The sequence below is a fragment of the Python bivittatus genome, unplaced genomic scaffold (assembly GCF_059951505.1).
Source record: "Python bivittatus isolate LINGU-HERP-01145 unplaced genomic scaffold, Pbiv_v1 ctg000650_np1212, whole genome shotgun sequence".
NCBI lineage: Eukaryota > Metazoa > Chordata > Lepidosauria > Squamata > Pythonidae > Python > Python bivittatus.
The window spans coordinates 1,947,566-1,962,288 of record NW_028277093.1 but is presented as its reverse complement, the minus strand read 5'-3'; the positions used below and the strand labels follow the sequence as shown (position 1 = coordinate 1,962,288).

General features: G+C 43.6%; 1 protein-coding gene across 1 annotated transcript; it reads left to right on the top strand.

Moving 5' to 3' along the window:
• Positions 1 to 6,033: 6,033 nt before the first annotated feature.
• Positions 6,034 to 13,391, top strand: LOC148214486 (vomeronasal type-2 receptor 26-like). Its single transcript, XM_088151205.1, has 6 exons — positions 6,034 to 6,080; positions 7,494 to 7,785; positions 8,435 to 9,235; positions 9,483 to 9,713; positions 10,627 to 10,753; positions 12,466 to 13,391. Exons 1-6 carry the CDS (start codon positions 6,034 to 6,036, stop codon positions 13,389 to 13,391), a joined length of 2,424 nt encoding a protein of 807 aa, XP_088007331.1.
• Positions 13,392 to 14,723: the final 1,332 nt, after the last annotated feature.

Below are 14,723 nucleotides of genomic sequence, written 5' to 3'. Positions count from 1 at the left end.
AGGCAGTGGAAAGTGGAAAATGGAATCGTCCTTGATAGACCGGGTGGTTGAGTATCTGTGAAAGAAATACCAGCAGAGGAACTTTCAGGACATACCAAACAAGACTAGTGACAGGAGCCTTATAGAAGACTGCTGGGTGGAACTTAATTGATGTTGCAAAAACAAGCCCACCAATGTTGAGATCTCCTGACTGATAATAATTGTACATTGCATTCCGATCCTTGATGAAATTGAGGGGACATGTTCTCCCACCTGTTGCACTGGGCAGCAGAAGGAGCAGCAGCAGAAGAAGCAGCAGCAGCAGCAGCTCCTGGGTCTTGATTACATCCACCAGAATCCCTTTTCTCATTGTAACACTTGATGGCATTTGAGAAAGCAGGCTCTGTCTCTCAGCAGAAGAGAAGGTGTCCACAACAGCTTGACAGCAAAGTGGGGAGCCACTAATGAAGTGGGAGGCTGTCTCTGCCTGCTCCGAATCTCTGCCTGAATTCTCAGTGGCCTGAAGAATTTATTTGGGCATCTGCCTTTCCAGGCAAGACTTGGCAAGAGATTATAGCACATGGCTTTCCACATTTGGGAATTCAGGGAGGATCCTTGGGCAAAATCCCTTGAGGTTTGGAGGAATGAAAGGGCCATGATTTTGTTTATTACAGGGGAAGGAAGCATCTGCTGCCTTGTGGCTCCAGAAGCAGGTGGAGGACTGGTGACAGTATGTCTTTGAAAACTCACAAAATACAGTCAAATGTGCATCTGTGTAAGATTGTAATGACCTTGAATGACATCCAAGACTGCCTTCAGCTGCTTCTCCTTAGGCAACTGTGGGACAAGGATGCTGTCAGAATCTACGCAAGCAACTATTGAAAGGCTATTAGAAAGTCATTAGAAAATTTACAGTGTAGACAAATAGCTGCTGATTAGCTAGTAGGTTCAAATGTTAGTCTAGACAAGAACCATAACTTGTATACCCACTTGCTTGTTCCTGCCATAACAGTCAAGAGGGAGGATGGACAATAAACAACAGAGGCCAGGTGCACTCTTATCTCACTGAGAGGCGCCAGCAAGGTCGGATGTCGTGGGACCAAAGAAGAGGCGTGAAGGAATCAAGCAGGAAAATTAGAATAGAGGGGGGTTAAAAGGAGAGCTCTGGCTGGGGAGGGTCAGACTCAGCAATCTATGGAATGCTGTATGCTGCTTCTCAATAAAGAAATCTTTGCTGGAAACAAACAGGCTCCAGAGGATTTACTGGACTTGGGAACTGAGCGTGCAGACTCTGACAGATGCTGATACCATGGTCCAAGGGTTAGGGCATGTGCCCACTTTCAGCTTGCATCCCAGAAGATCAGGGAAGCAAGGCGTTTCTCTTCCTGTAGGAGAGTCTAGCAAGACATTCAACAGTCTTAGACTTTTGGAGAACCTCATGAAAGTTCTTCCCCTTCACAGGCTCCAAACCTCCAGGCCCAAGGAGGCCACAGGAGGACAGCAGAGAATCTCTTCTTTGATTTCCTCTCTGCAGAGTTGCCTTGAGCATGAGTTTTTCCTTGTCTTGGTCCCAACTAAAGCAGGATGGGCATGCTCTGGGTCCTGTCAGCCAAGGAATATCGACTGGCGGGAACCAGTTTTTCTTTCTTTTCTCTTTCCTCTTTCCTATGTAGCCCTTTTTGTGAAATAGATTTCTTTCTCAAACTCAGTAGTAATATAGTAATATAGTTATATCGCTATTTACTTTAAACACAATACTACGTTGTTGTTGTTGTTGTTGTTCAGTCGTTAAGTTGTGTCCAACTCTTTGTGACCCCATGAACCATATCATGCCAGGCCTTCCTGTCCTTCACTGCCTCCCTGAGTTTGCTCAGTTTCATGCTCATTGCTGCAGTGATGCTATCTAACCATCTCATCCTCTGCCGTCCCCTTCTCCTTTTGCCTTCAATCTTTCCCAGCATCAGGGTCTTTTCCAGAGTCCTCTCTTCGCATTAGGTGGCCAAAGTATCTGAGCTTGAGCTTCAGTATCAATCCTTCCAATGAGCAGTCAGGGTTGATTTCCTTTAAGATTGACTGGTTTGACCTCCTAGCAGTCCAAGGGACTCTGAAGAGACTTCCCCAGCACCACAGTTCAAAGGCATCAATTCTTTGGCACTCAGCATTCCTTATGGTCCAGCTCTCACAGCCATACATTACTACTGGAAAAACCATAGCTTTGATTATGCAGACCTTTGTCAGCAAGGTGATGTCTCCACTTTTTAATATGCTGTTTAGGTTTGCCATAGCTTTCCTTCCAAGAAGCAAGCGTCTTTTAATTTCATGGCTGCAGTCTCCATCTGAGGTGATCTTGGAGCCCAAATAAATGAAGTCTGTTACTGCTTCCATTTCTACCCCTTCTAATTGCCAGGAATTAATGGGTCCAGATGCCATGATCTTAGTTTTTTTAATGTTGAGTTTCAAGCCAGCTTTTGCACTCTCCTCTTTCACTCTTCAAATTGCCAACGTTCACTGGATCATGGAGAAAGCACAAGAGTTCCAGAAAAACATCAAGAGGCTCTTTAGTTCTTCACTTTCTGCCATTAGGGTGGTATCGTCTGCATATCTGAGGTTTTTGGTTTTTTTTTTAATAAAATTTTTTATTCTTTACAACAAACACAAAACATACATAAACAAACAAAAACATACAAAGGCATAAAAAAAAAACTTCTTCCATTTTATACCGTGTGTCAACCAGTTACCAAATCGTTGGTGCCCCTTTCATAATCTTCACTCATTTATATAAATTCTCATATCATCTATTCAAAATATACTTGTATACTTATCAATTATCAATTATTAATCATTCATAGCTAGTCTATAAAATCATTTATTACAAGAAATTTTAGCTTTCAATAGGATTAGTAATACATTTTTATCCATCGATTATATATGTATATATATATATAGTAATTAATATCAAATTTCTATTATAAAATTTCCTAATCCATTACATTACTATATTTTCTCATCCAATCATTAATAAAACAAATCCCATGTCATATAAAATTGCTTATCTTCTTACTCTAATTTCAAATATCAATTTAACTCATCTCTGCACATTCCATAGTTTTCAATAACTTCCTCCTGCATAGGTACTTTTTCATTCTTCTAATTCTTAAAAGTTACAGTTCTAACCACTCTCAAAACATACTTAATTCTTCACTACATGTTTCAACAAAAATATCTCTAGTTTAAAATCTATATGTTACTATGTCCAACCATGTATGAATTTTAATCTAATATCTTAAAACATTTACAATCAAATACAATTCTTTACTATATATCTCAGTTTTATACCTTATTCAAACACTTGCATAGTTTTAAGTTCACCCTTTTCATTCAATATCCCAAAATATCTGGCTGTTTATTCCTTTTTCTATATTATTGGATAAGAGAAAGCAATAATAAATGTCCTTTCAAGCATTCTGCTTTTTGAAGCTTCTGTCAGTTCCATCATTGTTGTATTCCCCTCGTTTTTTCTTTAGGTATCTAGAGTAGTTTCTTTCAATATTGTTTTACTTCTTCTTTTTAAGTATTCTCTTAGTATGATTTTCCATTATAATCTTGTATAATCTTTTTCTCACCCTCAGTACCAAGAACAAGTCTGTCCCTCTTCATTTATCAATTGATTAACCCTTTTTGATTCTCAGTTTATAAGCCTCAGAATAGTTCTGTTTACTGTTTCTGATTTCTTGTGCTATTTCTTCCTTTTCCATTGATCCCGTTTTATGTTTAATTAAGTCCATTTTAGCTTTGATATCTTTTTTTTTTTTCTTGCAGGAATTTCTGCAGCTCTTCTTCCAGTTTTTTATAGTCATCCTCGATAGTTTAAAAATCTTTTTCTGCATTGTTTCTCGTATAGTCTATTATCTTGTATAAACCTTCATTAAGTCAAAGGATTCTTTATCTCTGTTCTTGCCAAGAGAAAGAAAAAAAAAGAGCAAAAGAAAAAAAAAAAGAAGAGGAGGGGAAAGGCTAGGTCTCTTTGAAAATCCAACTGGGGGGGGGGGAATAGAGAGCAAAGCAAAGCTTCTACCAGAAAGAAGAGCTACTGCCACTAAACAAGGCTCTTGTGACTAACTCAAACTTTCCATCTTAAATATTTTCAAAGTCGCTTTCAACTCCGCTTTCTTGTTTATAGTTATTCGGATGGCACCTGTATAAACATGCACATCCCACTATCTTTTTAGAAAGCCCAAGGTCCTTGAGCATACGTCACAATGAAAAAAAAGACACTATATCGAGCCTCTAGATGGCAGTGCAACTTTTTTCATTTACTTTCTCTTAACTCCACTTTCCCCATTTCCAAAACAAAAAATATAGGTTTCTTATAACAATAAAAAAATCTTAATCAAAAAAGAAGCTTGAGATAAAAGATTATTGAGTATTGAAAAGAAAAAGCCAGTCCAGTTAAAAATATATTTTTTTAAAAGAAAAACATCATGCCAATTCCACTAAAAAGGGAAAGTTAAAAAACAAAGATTTCCCCCTTTTTTTTTATAAGGCTCAATCTCCCCGCTTAATCCACTTTTCTTCACTTTTAAAAATCTCTTTAAGTTACTTAAGGTGTTCTCTAAGAATAGTTGAGTAGTAAAGGTCCATCTCACCCGGTTGACACCCCTCTCTTTCTTCTTCCTTTGGAGCTGTCCCGGCTTTCGCAGTCATTAAATGGCTGCCTCTCCTCCGCCGGCTTCAAGAGCTTCTCCTGGGATCAATCTGGGACTTGCGGTGTCCCTGAGATCCGCAGGACACGCCCTTTGCGATCACCATCTCTACGGGACGGCTTAGGTCCATCGGGACCATCCGGGGGGGGGAGATATCGGCTGCGATCGCCCGCCGTATCGCCGCGACACCAGCTCCGCCCTCCCCATATCTGAGGTTTTTGATGTTTCTCCCTGCAATCTTAATCCCAGCTTGTGATTCTTCCAGCCTGGCATTTCTCATGATGTACTCTGCATATAAGTTAAATAAGCAAGGTGACAGTATACAGGCTTGTGATACTCCTTTCCCTATTTTGAACCAATCGGTTGTTCCGTGACTGGTTCTAATTGTTGCTTCTTGGCCCGCATACGGATTTCTCAGGAGACAGGTGAGGTGGTCTGGTACCCCCATCTCTTTAAGAATTTGCCACAGTTTGTTGTGATCCACACAATCGAAGGCTTTTGCATAGTCAATGAAGCAGAAGTAGATGTTTTTCTGGAACTCTCGTGCTTTCTCCATGATCCAGTGAACGTTGGCAATTTGATCTCTAGTTCCTCTGCCTCTTCAAAACCCAGCTTGTACATCCGGTAGTTCTCGGTTCACGTACTGCTGAAGCCTAGCTTGTAGGATTTTGAGCATAACCTTGCTAGCATGTGAAATGAGTGCAATTGTGCGGTAGTTTGAGCACTTTTTGGCATTGCCCTTCTTTGGAACTGGAACATAAACTGACCTTGTCCAATCCCATGGCCACTGTTGCGTTTTCCAAACTTGCTGGCCCATTGAATGCAGCACTTCAACGGCATCATCTTTTGGATTCGCACTGAGATCATTCTTGTCAGGTTAAGGTCAAGAAACTCCACGAGACAGGCTGTGCTAATCATGTTCCATTTGAGTAGAAGCAGCAGCAAATGGCTCTCATTGATCTCAGGGCCATTGTTCTATATGGATTTTCCATGATAGTGTTGTAGTAAACTGGATACCCAAATACTTAAATGACCTCACTTGTTCGATCTCCTTACCATCTAGTGTCCATCTATGTTTCTTTGGTGTATGATGGCAGCTGTGTGCCAGATTAAAGGGACAGTCTCTCACCTGGAGGTGTCCTTGGGTAGATTTCCAGGGGGCCATGCAGGGATCTTTTGGCCCATGCCAGGCTCCACAGGGCCCTCCAGAAGGCCTCCTGATTCCATTTGCAGTTGGGAGAATTTCTCTTGCATCTGCTGTTCAGCTACCTAAAATAAGGCCCAGGCAGTGAATCTAATTCATCATTGAACCATTTCTCCACAATGAGAAAACAAGGATCACAAAGGTGACATGAGAGTGTTGACGGAGATTCTCTGCAGAGCAGGAGGCATCAAAACGTAAATCAACTTGAGGGACATCACCTGCATTCCTGCTTTTGCCGAAAAGGACTCATGGTGTCACCAACTTTGGCAGAGGGGGGAACACATCTGCTTACACAGATTCATAAAGGTTCACAAGGCAGGGCTTTACCTGCAGAATGGGTAGATGTCCACCTTGTGTGATGATGCCATAATATCCTGAAATAACGTCTTGGGTCTGGAAGTGATCAAAGGTCAAGGAAAGTTCACAAAGACCACTAAGCCATGTGTGACTTGTCTGAGATCTTCGAAACCTGTTTTTCCAATCCTGCAGCTGCTTCTGGAGCTGAAGATAATTGATGCTTCTCTACCTCGTAATTGGGAATAACCTGCCCCTTTCTCTCCTCCAAATCTCAAGGGATTCTGCCCACCCATCATCCCAGAATCCCTCAACAGGGAGGGCAGCCTGCTGCAGCGTCTTCTTGAATCTTGCCTGGAAAGACAGATGACCAGATAAATGCTTCCTCTTGAGCTATCAAGTTCAGATAAGCGTTTGGAGAGAAGAGGGAGAGGCGCACCCGTGTGAGATGCAGAATTAACTCCCTGTCATCCCTGTGAAGCTGCGCTTGGACTCTGTCTCTTTTGGAGATGCCTCTGTTCCCTGAAATGCCACCGAGGGCTGCCACGAGGACTAAGCTGCTCCTGCTGCTGCTGCTTCTGCTGCCCAGCGGAGCCGGTGGGAGGAAATGCCCCCTTGATTTCAATGAGGATCGGGATGGGGTGTACAATTATTACTGCCCAGGAGATCTCTACCTGGGTGGGATTGTGCCTTTAAGAACAGGATGGGTTTTGCGAGCACATTTCAACAAGCCTAACTTTAACCAAACTGTATTGTAAGTAAATCTCTGGGGTGGATTTTGTACCACTTTGCATAGAACCTGCTTCCGTTTCCTTCTCCACCATCAACAATCCTCAGGGAATGTATTCTTGAAGGCTTTCATGGCTGGAATACGATGGCTGATGTGGGTCTTCCGAGCTGTGTGGGATGTTCTGGTAGTTTTGGTTCCTAACGTTTCGCCAGCATCTGTGACCAGCATCTTCAGAGGACAGTAGCACAGACAGGACGCAAAGAGAACCACTCCTGTCCTCTGAAGATGCCCGTCACAGATGCTGGCGAAACGTTAGGAGCCAAAACTTCCAGAACACGGCCACACAGCCCAGAAGAACCACATCAGCAAACCTCAGGGACGTTTTGTGATCTCTTTTGCCTGTTTTCCTCCTGGAAAGAAACATGTGAAACCATATTATTATTATGACTAGTAGTAGCAGCAGTAGTAGTAATGGTAGAGTTAGAAAGGGTCACAGTGGTTATCTCATCCAACACAGCTTAGCTAAAACACTGGATCAATGTTAAAGGCATGTTGTTACTTTGTGGTTTTCTTCTTAATGCAGGAAAGGCTATAATTCGTACTGGCTCCTTCTGTCCTTTCTTTTTGCCATTCATGAGATCAACCAGAATCCCTGGGTTTTGCCCAATCTCACCCTGGGTTATGACATCTACGAGAACTATTTTCATACAAGAACAACCGCTGATGCCCTGGCAGACTTGCTCTCCATCGGACAAGCAAATGTTCCAAACTACAGATGTGGAAGAGAGAAGAGGTTGCTGGCTGTGATTGAAGGGGCTGAATCCGACATTTCTGAGCAGATTTCCACCATGTCAAGCCTCTACAAAATGCCACAGGTATGAATTGGGGTGGGGAGAAAAGCCAAGCCTGGATCTCTCCTCTGCAGGAAGATGCCATGACCATCCAGATGTCCTCACCAGGAAGCTGTCCTGGCCACCAAGACATCAAGTTGAAGGACACGTTTCTGTCAGACAGGGCAATGAAGCTCACCTTATCCCCGGCCTTTGATTACCTTTCAAAACCAAAGGATGCTCATTTCTGAATTTTCCTTCCTTGGACACTTCTAGGGAAGTGATCTCTACAATCCCTTAGAGTCTTAGAAGCACAGAATGGAAAGTCTGGGGATCTTCTTCCCAACCCCTGCCAATACAGGAATCCCCTGGAACAGCGTCCTCAACAGATGGCCACCCAGCCCATGTCAAAATGCCTCCAGCTCTTCCCGAGACAGTCCCTTCCATTCTTTGGCTGCTCTGATGAGATAACTCTTCCATAGATTGTAAGAATGGAGTGGAATGGAGCGTGAGGCCATCTGCTCCACTTCCTGCCCTTTGCAGAAACCACTACTCCAGCATCTTGAAAAGACTCTGTTTAAACACCTATACAGTTGCCAATAGTTTTTTAAAAATATTATCTTCTTCCATCATAAGATGAAACCCTCCACATTTTTGCCTGAAAAATTGTCCACTTTTTGCTTTCTGTTACTAGGTCAGCTATGGTTTCGTGTCGGAAACTCTGAATGACAAAAGTCGGTTCCCATTCCTCTACCGGATGGTCCCCAAAGAAGATTACTTGTATTGGGGAATTGCCAAATTGCTCCTCCATTTTGGATGGAACTGGGTCAGTCTCCTTGCACCAGACACTGACAACGGAGAAAGATTCCTGCAGACTTTGAACCCCATATTAACCAGGAGCACCATTTGCATTGCCTTCTCAGTGAGCATTCCAATGTCATATATCATGTCCCCACAGAGTGCACCATTTAACTTGTGGAACCGTGTCAGTGTTTTTATTTACTATGGGGAATGTCGCTACTTCTACAGCTTAATAAGCCTATTGCAAGAATATGTTGAAAGGCATGTCAAGCCTCTGCTGGCAAAAGTTTGGGTCACCACAGCAATGTGGGACCTCACCCTGAATTTATCCTACGAAATCCTGTCTCCCCGGCATCAACATGGTTTCTTCTCTTTTTTAATCCCGACTGGAAAAAGACCAAAATATGTTTATGAAACATTTTTTCTTCCTATGCAAAGGTTTGGCAGTAAGGCATTCAATTGTTTGTATTCCAGACACCTCTTCTCTGTGAAAGGAAAGATGAGGTGCCGGGAGAAGGAAGGCCTGGAGACCCTGCCAGAAGAGATGATGGAAAAAACCCTGTCTCTGGACGGCTACGGTATTTACAACCTTGCCTGGGCAGTTGCTCGGGCTTCACATGCTGCCTACTTGTCCCGGTCCAAGAGGAAAGCAATGAAGGAAAGGGGTCACAGGCTGGTGCTTCAGACGTGGCAGGTATTTGGTTTCCTTCAGAAATCCTGAAGATGAGCCTTTGGGCTGGGAGGATATTTTAGATGGAGTGGTGAGGTTAGGCTTTCAATGTTCCTCCACCACATTGTGAAGTTTCTGGGCAGGCAATCTCCCACTCTACCCCCTTCTGGAGACTCCTGATCTGGAATTATATGGCATGGTGTCAACTCTACTTGTAGAACATCCTTTGGTTTTCTCTTTTCTCATGTTGTTCTTTTCTCTGCCATTGTAGCTTCATCCTTTCCTGAGAGATGCCCACTTCTACAATACTTGCATGGATGGAGTGTTTCTGGATGAGAAAGGGGACCTGGCTGCCAAATTCGATAGCATGAATTGGATGCCCTTTCCCAATCAGTCTTTTGGGGCTGTGAAGTTTGGGAGGATAGATAGACCATGGGGGTCGAAAGATCTGGAATTCATCTTAGACCAGGAGGCCACAAATTGGTCCCAGCGGTTTAATCAGGTGAGCTGAGGCTGTTTATCTTAAGGTCTCCAACCTTTATCTCATTTTTCCAACCAGTTGTGGAGGGGATGGAAAATGGGTGGGACTGGGATGAAGCTTCTCTGGGGGTCACAGTCTTTCCCAGTGACATTGTTGGGCTCCGTGGATCAGAGAATGTGGTTCATTGGATCACAGAATGGGACTCCATGGTCAAGACTACCATGGATTAGCCAGGTTTAACTGCCAGTTGGACCTTCTTCCATATGTCTGTTCTTACTTTGAAAACCACCTCACTTCTTGTCCATCAAGATGTCTTCTGGGAGAAAGTTCCACAGATTAACGATGCTCCTGCTGAAGATGCCACTCCTTTGTTTCTTCCTGAATCTCCTTCCTGCCTCCCCACTGGTTCACCTAGGATGGCCGAGCTCCCATCCCTACATCAGGCATTGTGTTTACATCTTCATCCTGTCCCACCCAATGCTGCCTCTTCCTTGATTATTTGATCCTTGAGTTGGAAAGGATTGGATCCTCTACTCCAATCCCTTCCTCAGTGCAAGATCCACTCAAGCATCTATGACAGATACTCCTTTTTCTTTTCCTTTTTTCAGCCTCCTTTTGAGAACTTCCAGCAAAGGAACAAAATGGTTCACTTGCCTTCTTCTGAGCTAGGAATTCCCATTTTTGTACCTGTCCATCAATGTTTAAGTCTTCATGCTTGTCCTCTTGTGAGAAGATGACAAGATGAAAAAAGTGCCAACACTTTTCACAAAGCAGGACACACACACACACACACACACACACTGCAGGCATAAACTCTCCTTTGACATAAAGAGAGACAGGCCAGGGAAACACAGGCCCATGGAATAGATGAGTGTCTCATGACAGTGACAAAAGCGGTTCATCCATGATTGATGCTCCTTCTCTTTTCGGTCAGTCCCTTCCTCGCTCCAGGTGTACCGAAAGCTGTCATCCTGGCCAAGCCAAGGTGGTCCCGGAAGGAAGGCCTCTTTGCTGCCACGGGTGTGTCTTGTGTGCAGAAGGCACCATCTCCACTCAGGAAGGTAGGGGACAGCAGGGGAGGGACAGACCTTTACGATGAGCAGAAGAGTCACTGAAGCATTTTCGTTTAGGCATTTTCAGAAAGAGGCTTGCCAAGCTTGGGCAAAGGGTCTATAGAGAGGAAGGTAGATGACCTTGATGGAGGTATGCAGGAACCGTTACCAAGACAAAAGGGGTAAAGCATTTATGAAGTCCACAACGTTCAGATAATGTTTAGGAGTCAGACAGACACCTCACGTGGAGATGATTTCCTGGTCTGGTCTACCTTGTGGAGTCACAGGGCATCAGCGGGGATGGGCAAGGCCAGAAAGCCCCATGGGATCAGTCAACAGAGGAAAGCTGCCAGATCTGAATGGCAAACATCTGGATCATCACAAGACGGACACCAAGAGTTTTTTGCTGCCATCACGTAGTTGTCTACATTTAGGTATCCCAGATCTGGCAGTTTCCAAAATAAGATAAATACTAATTTATAAACAATAATTTATCAATAAGCAACTTTTGGGAGAAAAGCTGGGTGAGTCACCACTGCCCTTCCAGCTGTCTCTGCAGAAGCTTGTCTGTTGAACATCGGCCCAGCCTAACACCCCTCGAGATCTTCAGGGGTGAGCACAGGCATCTGGCATGAATCACCATGATGTCAAAATAATCAAACATGCATTGTGACATGACAACACAAATCATAGCCTTTTGTAGCTGTGTTGCAATATGGCAGAAAAGGGCATAAGTGGTTTGTATTGCAATGTCATGTTGTGGACTCTCATGGCTATGAAAATTGGGAGCAGAGACTCAAAAAGGAGAGGATCTGCTCTTTTTCTTTTTCTTTCCCTTTTCTTTCTATTTTTCTTTCTCTTTTTCTTGCAAGCTTTATTAACTGGAGCTTGGCATTATGAGATGACTTGAGAGACAGGGGGACTGCCTTCCAGGGGGAAGGGGGAATGGACTGTGATGTGAGAGTAAATGCTGAGGCAAGAGCTGGCACAGGAATGCACTCAAGGACTGTGTAGCCTGGTCTTTGCAGGGAAAGAAGGCCAGCTAGGTGCTTACAATCAATTGTAAAAAAAACAAACAAACTTTAGCATCCCTGGCACCAGGAGCTCTACAACATTCAGGGGTTCTTAAACAGCCCAGTTTGACAGGCTGCCAGAAGGGCATGACACATACCTCAGACACTGCTGATCAGAAGTCCTTGCACCATCCCAGGATTTCACTGTAACTTTGCCAACTGAATCCCGTCAGGGGGACATATCCCAGTAGGGAAACCTGATTCAGCTAGGGCATGAAATATCTTCCCTGTGTGACCCAGTTCTCCTGAAAGAGACCCCAGTAGCACACTAGCCACATCATTGAGAAAGGAGCGTGGATTGAGACAATGGAGTTCTGATTGACCAGAACCTGGAGTCATATAAATTTGGCTATTAACCTACCTGGTGACATAGCTCCTAGGAGGCTCTTCCCCTCCTTGGGACATTTCTCTCAAATCCAGCCAGCCTGTTTCTGCTCCTGACTTCACTCAACCCATCATTTTGTTGATCTTGCCTGTTCTCCTTCCTCATCCCTACTAGGGAGTTTTCAGCAAAACCTTCTCTTTTGACAGACCTGGATTTTGAGGCACAATACCCTACCCATAACTGATTATATGCATCTTCAAAAGGAGTGCTTCATTATGGCCTGGTCAAATTAATATTAGAAGTCTTGACTGTTTTCTCTCCAGATGCAGAGCAGTGCACAAGGTGTCCAGAAGATCACCATCCAAATTTGGACCAAACCAAATGCATCCCCAAGGAGATAACCTTCCTGTCTTACAAAGAAGACTTGGGGATGATCCTGGCTTCCTTGGCCCTCTTCTTGTCTCTGGTGACAGCCTTTGTGTTAGCAATCTTCATCAAATTCTTGGAAACTCCCATCATCAAGGCCAACAACCGGGGCCTCTCCTACATCCTCCTGGTCTCTCTCCTGCTTTCCTTCTTGACTTCCCTTCTCTTTATTGGTCGTCCAAGGCCAGCTACCTGCCTTCTCAGGCAAACGTCCTTCGGTGTCATCTTCTCCATTGCTGTCTCTTCCCTCTTAGCCAAAACGATCACGGTGGTGCTGGCCTTCCTGGCCACGAAACCTGGAAACACCACGAGGAGATGGCTGGGAAAGACTCTGGCCCACTCTCTTGTCCTTTCTTGCTCTGGTCTCCAAGCTTTCATCTGTACCATCTGGCTGGGAGTTTCTCCCCCATTTCCTGAGTCTGACATGCACTCCCAGCCAGGAAAGATTGTCTTGCAGTGCAATGAAGGCTCTCTGACCATGTTTTATGGGGCCCTTGGCTACATGGGCTTCCTGGCTGCCATCTGCTTCATGGTGGCTTTCCTGGCCAGGAACCTGCCTGGGGCCTTCAACGAAGCCAAGCTGATCACCTTCAGCATGCTAGTCTTCTGCAGTGTCTGGGTCTCCTTTGTGCCCACCTACCTGAGCACCAAGGGAAAATACATGGTGGCTGTGCAGGTCTTCTCCATCTTGGCCTCCAGTGCTGGGCTGCTGGGCTGCATCTTCTTCCCCAAATGCTATATTATTCTGCTACGACCTGACCTGAATACAAAGGAGCAGCTAACGGCAAAAAGTAAAGATGGCTTGAAAGTGAATGCAAAATAATCCTACAGTTGTTATAACCCTCTCAGGTGCCACCACATCACAGCTTGATTAGATATTCCAGGCAATTCAGTGGATCTGTTTGAAGTGCCCCATGCCTTCCACCACTGGGGAAAGGGCATAGGACCAAATGTGCCTAGATCCCTTGGGGAAATACACCATTGTGAGAGGTCTATTTCCTTTTTTTTTTTGATCAAAACTTTTATTAAGATATATAAAAAGTACAATTAAAATACAAATCAGAAAGTATAGAAGAGAGAGAAGATAGAACTAATAGAAAAAGACAAAAACTAAGAAAGTGAGATCAAGTAGAAAGATGAAAGTGACTTCCGACTATCTCCAATACAGATATAAGTACCAATTTTTTAAAAAATTAATCCCTTACCACTATTTAATCCTAATTCACATTATTTCTATCAACACAAACCATCTAATCATGAAATCCCACAATCAAAGCTTCATTTTTTCCCAACCCAAGCACGTAATCTAGGAAGGGTTGCCATGAGGAGCGAGAGCTCTATTTCCTGACCCTCCGCCCAAAGAATGATCTGATAATTTACCTTGAAGACAACATGGAAATGTTAAAAAGAATTTCAAACATTAAAACACTCTGGCAAACTTCATTCATTGGGAAATGATTCCTGTTGATTGGTTTCCTCAGAGAATGTTCGAAAATTTGGATATTCAATATTTAGTTTAGTAGTTAAGGATGTAAAATGTGATCCTAAAGGATCCTCCTTAAATACAGAAGTTGACATCACTCTCCTCACATAGAAGAAGAGAGACTGGCTCTACTTCTTGGAGATCCTGACCAAGAACGATGGATTTCAGGCCGAAGAAGGTGGATTCCAGTTGAATGGGAGGAAACAAATTCCTAAGAGAGAGCAGCTGGGCAGCGGCACCAATGACTCTGAGATGTGGGTGAGGGAGATTATTGGTTTTGATTGGGGATGGTACACTGCTGGAAGAGCTGAAGGACCAGGTTGGGGACAGATTGTCAGGGAGAAAATATATCTTTGTGGTTCTTAACGATAGACACCGAGGATGGCACAGAATCAATCGATCAGTGGACCCTACTTGGTCATGTTTCAAAACTGGTCACACCCTGCCTCCTGGGGGTCAGTTATTCTGTTCTTATAACTACAGACATACTATTATATTATGTAGGCTGTACTGCTAGTCTACTATGCTACTTATCCTTATATTATACCACTACTATCCTACTATTATATCCATTACTTCTAATATCCCTCTCCTACTCTACTCTATCCTTTCCACTTACTCTGTCTCATGCAACAATCTCTTTTTCTGCATCTCCACGTAGTTCTAATTTTC